We start from the raw sequence: 6,000 nt of genomic DNA, 5'->3' as shown, positions 1-6,000 counted from the left end.
GAGATTTGACGTCAACAGGGTGTGTCGAGTGGTGGTGTACCGGCCTCCCAGGCCGTTGGCATGGTGCATGAGTAGATGGGGACAAAGTATTGGAGTGGGCTAGTGGGTTTTGAATGAGTGTAAGGTTAGTTTGAAGGGTGTGTTTTATTTTAGATTTGTCAATTATGTTTTTTATTTTCCCCTTTTCCTATTTTGTATTGCAAAGTATAATGGATTTATATTATAGTCCAGTTGGGGGCGGTAATGCAACATATTTGACGCAAACCGAAGAAAAATAGGTGTTCCTCTTTGAAAACAGCCTGATACAAAGTTAACACACTCCCCCACATTTCTCCTCCTCCGTTTCGCAGCACGTCCTCCACACCAGGAAGTCAGAGTCGGGTACGTACGCGCTCTATTTTTATCTGTTCTTGAAGAACACATAATGCATAATTCAACCTCATAAACGGACATTTAGAAGTTTAAGACTATCCTGAACGAAAGGCAGTAGAATAAGACTGCTTGTCTGGACCTGTGACTGACGGGGTTGAACGCTTTTGTCTCTTCAGTTTAAAACTTTAATGCACTGATCTTACAAACAAAGATAGCCTATGCTTCGCAAAAGAAAGTATCGAGTAGGCCTATTGTAGTTGTATTTGTCATATCACCCTCTATATGGAACTTCAGCAGCCCTTATATAGTTGAATACGAAACGTAAAAATGTTAGATTGTATCAGTTCGGATTGGAACGTTACAATGTTAGTCTGCACCTGCGCGTTCTTATGGAAGATGTCAAGCTTTGTACTTTCATGGCGCCTTCCTGTGTGGTAGGGGTCTACACTGAAGCCTACCCTTCCACCTGTAAGACAAGTACACATTTTGTAATATTTACAATGATTGTTTTCTCCCCCTGAGGATAATTTCAAGCCACCGATTTCAAGACACCAGACGTCACCAGACGTCAAATCACTTACATATATACAACAGGTGTAGGTAGATCTTACCGTTAAATGCTTACTTGCAAGCCCTTAACCAACAATGCAGTTCAAGAAATGGAGTTAAGAAAATATTTACTTGTTCATTTTTTAAAACTTTAGTTTATTTAGTAACACAAGAAAATTACATAACGATTACATACAAGCGATACCGGTAACAGGTTAGTCGAGGTCATTTGTAAAGTGACTATGCATAGATAATAAACAGTGAGTAGCAGCAGTGTAAAAACAAGGGGAGGGGGGGGTCAATGTAAATAGTCCGGGTGGCCATTTGATTAATTGTTCAGCAGTCTTATGGCTTGGGGGTAGAAGCACAGTTGGTTAGGAGCCCGTAAAACGGCAGCCATCCCTTCCGGCGCCATCCAGAGCGACTCAAACGCGATAGCCACATCTGTAGTGTAGCCTACAGCAAGACAGGCAACATTGGCAACAATCCATTTGAGACCCATATGTCTCTCCAGAATCTTCCCTATGTGCTCTGGCAGTAAACTAACATGACTTCGGCATGTAATTACTAATATTTATACTTACTAATATCTATATTTTGTTTCAACAGCGTGGACCCAGATGTTACTAAAATGAAGCGGAAAAGCAAAGTACTGAATGATGAAAAATTCACCAAGAAACGTAGATTGGAAGCGGTTAAAGAGGAAGAAGATGGCAGAGAGGATCATGGGACATCATTTAATGACCACTCCACCTCTCCCTCGGTCGGTGCCTCCCATCAATTATCTGATTGATTGATAGATTGATTTTTAATGGCTTACAGTTTTCTTCTATTTTTTGTTGTTCATTTTTAGGGTTTGGGAGATATTGGAGTTATCGAAAGCATCACCATAAAGAATTTCATGTGTCACCATTTGCTCGGTCCATTCCAGTTCGGGCCCAATGTGAACTTCATTGTTGGCAACAATGGAAGTAAGAAAGATTTTTAAACTGATACTTTTGTATTGGTTAAAGGACTCCCCATACACATGTTTTCCATGCCTTCCCTTAACTTTCTAACCCTTCTCCAACAGTCATTATAACTGAATTTGAATGCTGAATTCAAGTTACAGTTCCCCCCCCCCTCCCCCCCCCCACCCCCTGTCTGTAATGGCTTAGTTGCTGTTCATTGTACTGTGAGTGGGACCTATTTCTGCTATGTTGTTGTGCCATGGGATTTTCACCTGATTTTGTTTTGCAGGTGGGAAAAGTGCCATACTGACTGCTCTAATAGTGGGCCTTGGTGGAAAGGCCACCATCACAAACAGAGGAGCATCTTTGAAAGGTTTTGTGAAAAATGGTGAAAGGTCAGTTCTAGTTACTTATATTGACTCCCATTCCATATCTCTTTTTCTATGGACGGTGTAAATTCTCATTACCGCTGAGTTTGCAAATAGTTATTTTGAATGTAATGTAAACAATAGACCAATACACTGTGGGTGAACTTATTTCCAGCACAGCGGATGTGACGGTGAAACTGAGGAACAGAGGACCAGACGCGTACAAAGGGGATGTCTACGGAGAATGCATTTCTATTGAACAAAGGATTTCTAGTGATGGTGTTCGGACGTGCAGGTTGAAGAGTAAAACAGGTAATAGTTTAAATCCGTCTGGCCGTCAGGTCTGTCTGTCTGGTCGTCAGGTCTGTCTGGCCGCCAGGTCGGTCTGTCTGGTCGTCAGGTCTGTCTGGCCGCCAGGTCGGTCTGTCTGTCAGGTCGGTCTGTCTGTCAGGTCGGTCTGTCTGTCAGGTCGGTCTGTGTCAGGTCGGTCTGTCTGTCCGTCAGGTCGGTCTGTCTGGCCGTCAGGTCGGTCTGTCTGGCCGTCAGGTCTGTCTGGTCGTCCGGTCGGTCTGTCTGGCCGTCAGGTCGGTCTGTGGTCTGTCTGGCCGTCAGGTCGGTCTGTGGTCTGTCTGGCCGTCAGGTCTGTCTGTCTGGCCGTCAGGTCTGGCCGGTCTGTCTGGCAGTCAGGTTGGTCTGTCTGGCAGTCAGGTCGGTCTGTCTGGCAGTCAGGTCGGTCTGTCTGGCAGTCAGGTCGGTCTGTCTGGCAGTCAGGTCGGTCTGTCTGGCAGTCAGGTCGGTCTGTCTGGCAGTCAGGTCGGTCTGTCTGGCAGTCAGGTCGGTCTGTCTGGCCGTCAGGTCGGTCTGTCTGGCCGTCAGGTCGGTCTGTCTGGCCGTCAGGTCGGTCTGTCTGGCCGTCAGGTCGGTCTGTCTGGCCGTCAGGTCGGTCTGTCTGGCCGTCAGGTCGGTCTGTCTGGTCTGTCTGGCCGTCAGGTCGGTCTGTCTGGCCGTCAGGTCTGTCTGTCTGGCCGTCAGGTCTGTCTGTCTGGCCGTCCGGTCGGGCTGTCTGTCTGGCCGTCCGGTCGGGCTGTCTGTCTGGCCGTCCGGTCGGGCTGTCTGTCTGGCCGTCCGGTCGGTCGGTCTGTCTGGCCGTCCGGTCGGTCGGTCTGTCTGGCCGTCCGGTCGGTCTGTCTGTCTGGCCGTCCGGTCGGTCTGTCTGTCTGGCCGTCCGGTCTGTCTGTCTGGCCGTCCGGTCGGTCTGTCTGTCTGGCCGTCCGGTCGGTCTGTCTGTCTGGCCGTCCGGTCGGTCTGTCTGTCTGGCCGTCCGGTCGGTCGGTCTGTCTGGCCGTCCGGTCTGTCTGTCTGTCTGGCCGTCCGGTCTGTCTGTCTGGCAGTCAGGTCGGTCTGTCTGGCCGTCAGGTCGGTCTGTCTGGCCGTCAGGTCGGTCTGTCTGGCCGTCAGGTCGGTCTGTCTGGCCGTCAGGTCGGTCTGTCTGGTCTGTCTGGCCGTCAGGTCGGTCTGTCTGGCCGTCTGGCCGTCAGGTCTGTCTGTCTGGCCGTCAGGTCTGTCTGTCTGGCCGTCAGGTCTGTCTGTCTGGCCGTCCGGTCGGGCTGTCTGTCTGGCCGTCCGGTCGGGCTGTCTGTCTGGCCGTCCGGTCGGGCTGTCTGTCTGGCCGTCCGGTCGGGCTGTCTGTCTGGCCGTCCGGTCGGGCTGTCTGTCTGGCCGTCCGGTCGGTCGGTCTGTCTGGCCGTCCGGTCGGTCGGTCTGTCTGGCCGTCCGGTCGGTCGGTCTGTCTGGCCGTCCGGTCGGTCGGTCTGTCTGGCCGTCCGGTCGGTCTGTCTGTCTGGCCGTCCGGTCTGTCTGTCTGGCCGTCCGGTCGGTCGGTCTGTCTGGCCGTCCGGTCTGTCTGTCTGGCCGTCCGGTCTGTCTGTCTGGCCGTCCGGTCGGTCGGTCTGGCCGTCCGGTCGGTCGGTCTGGCCGTCCGGTCGGTCGGTCTGGCCGTCAGGTCGGTCTGTGGTCTGTCTGGCCGTCAGGTCGGTCTGTCTGGCCGTCAGGTCGGTCGGTCTGTCTGGCCTTCAGGTCTGTCTGTCTGTCTAGCCGTCTGTCTGGCCGTCAGGTCCGTCTGTCTGGCCGTCAGGTCGGTCGGTCTGTCTGTCTGGCCGTCAGGTCGGTCTGGCCGTCAGGTCGGTCTGTCTGTCTGGCCGTCAGGTCGGTCGGTCTGTCTGGCCTTCAGGTCGGTCTGTCTAGCCGTCTGGTCTGTCTGGCCGTCAGGTCGGTCGGTCGGTCTGGCCGTCAGGTCGGTCGGTCCGTCTGTCTGGCCGTCAGGTCGGTCGGTCTGTCGGTCTGTCTGGCCGTCAGGTCGGTCTGTCTGGCCGTCAGGTCGGTCTGTCTGGCCGTCAGGTCGGTCTGTCTGGCCGTCAGGTCGGTCTGTCTGGCCGTCAGGTCGGTCTGTCTGTCTGTCTGGCAGTCAGGTCCGTCTGTCTGTCTGGCAGTCAGGTCCGTCTGTCTGTCTGGCCGTCAGGTCTGTCTGTCTGGCAGTCAGGTCCGTCTGTCTGTCTGGCAGTCAGGTCCGTCTGTCTGTCTGGCAGTCAGGTCCGTCTGTCTGTCTGGCCGTCAAGTCTGTCTGTCTGGCCGTCAAGTCTGTCTGTCTGGCAGTCAGGTCCGTCTGTCTGTCTGGCCATCAGGTCTGTCTGTCTGGCCGTCCTGTCTGGCCATCAGGTCTGTCTGTCTGGCCGTCAGGTCTGGCCGTCAGGTCGGTCTGTCTGGCCGTCAGGTCGGTCGGTCTGTCTGGCCGTCAGGTCAGTCGGTCTGTCTGGCCGTCAGGTCCGTCGGTCTGTCTGGCCGTCAGGTCCGTCGGTCTGTCTGGCCGTCAGGTCGGTCGGTCTGTCTGGCCGTCAGGTCGGTCGGTCTGTCTGGCCGTCAGGTCGGTCGGTCTGTCTGGCCGTCAGGTCGGTCGGTCTGTCTGGCCGTCAGGTCGGTCGGTCTGTCTGGCCGTCAGGTCGGTCGGTCTGTCTGGCCGTCAGGTCGGGCTGTCTGTCCGTCAGGTCGGGCTGTCTGTCCGTCAGGTCGGGCTGTCTGTCCGTCCGGCCGTCAGGTCGGTCTGTCCGTCCGGCCGTCAGGTCGGTCTGTCCGTCCGGCCGTCAGGTCGGTCGGTCTGTCCGTCCGGCCGTCAGGTCGGTCGGTCTGTCCGTCCGGCCGTCAGGTCGGTCGGTCTGTCTGTCCGGCCGTCAGGTCGGTCTGTCTGGCTGTTTGTCTGTCTGGCCGTCAAGTCGGTCTGTCTGGCCGTCAGGTCGGTCGGTCTGTCTGGCCGTCAGGTCGGTCGGTCTGTCTGGCCGTCAGGTCGGTCGGTCTGTCTGGCCGTTCTCTTTATCTATTCTCTATTTTAATCAACCTTTACCTTCTATTCCAGGGCACTTGGTTTCAAATAAAAAGGATGAATTGACTGCAATTTTGGATCACTTCAACATCCAGGTATTGTGTGTGTGTATATATAGAGTGCGTGTGTGTTTTATTGAAAGTGAATCATGTTATTTATTTTTAATTACACTACCGTTCCAAAGTTTGGGGTCACCCGCAACGTCAACAGTGAAGAGGCGACTCCGGGATGCTGGCCTTCTAGGCAGAGTTCCTCTGTCCAGTGTGTGTTATTTTGCCCATACTAATCTTTTATTTGTATTGGTCAGTCTGAGATAGGGCTTTTTCTTTGCAACTCTGCCTAGAAGGCCAGCATCCCGAAGTCGCCTCTTCACTGTTGACGTTGAGAA

The 6,000-nt window shown here is 53.8% G+C and overlaps 1 protein-coding gene across 3 annotated transcripts in view; it reads left to right on the top strand.

Annotated features, from left to right (window-relative positions):
* Window positions 1-339: 339 nt before the first annotated feature.
* LOC139384175 (structural maintenance of chromosomes 6) overlaps window positions 340-6,000 on the top strand; it is a 32,205-nt gene continuing 26,544 nt past the window's right edge. For 2 of the 3 annotated variants that reach the window (XR_011628817.1, XM_071128881.1), the window contains exons 1-6: window positions 340-381; window positions 1,531-1,684; window positions 1,775-1,892; window positions 2,161-2,266; window positions 2,415-2,551; window positions 5,646-5,707. Coding sequence is in view for 2 of the 3 variants with exons in the window: in XM_071128881.1 (XP_070984982.1) it covers window positions 1,553-1,684; window positions 1,775-1,892; window positions 2,161-2,266; window positions 2,415-2,551; window positions 5,646-5,707 (555 nt within the window). In the remaining variant the exon portion in view is untranslated. Of the gene's footprint in view, window positions 841-1,530; window positions 1,685-1,774; window positions 1,893-2,160; window positions 2,267-2,414; window positions 2,552-5,645; window positions 5,708-6,000 lie in introns of all 3 variants that reach the window. The other variant, XM_071128882.1, reaches the window with a different exon arrangement.

Source organism: Oncorhynchus clarkii, chromosome 25, assembly GCF_045791955.1.
Source record: "Oncorhynchus clarkii lewisi isolate Uvic-CL-2024 chromosome 25, UVic_Ocla_1.0, whole genome shotgun sequence".
In the NCBI taxonomy this organism is placed as follows: Eukaryota; Metazoa; Chordata; class Actinopteri; order Salmoniformes; family Salmonidae; genus Oncorhynchus; species Oncorhynchus clarkii.
This window is presented reverse-complemented; position numbering and strand designations above follow the sequence as displayed.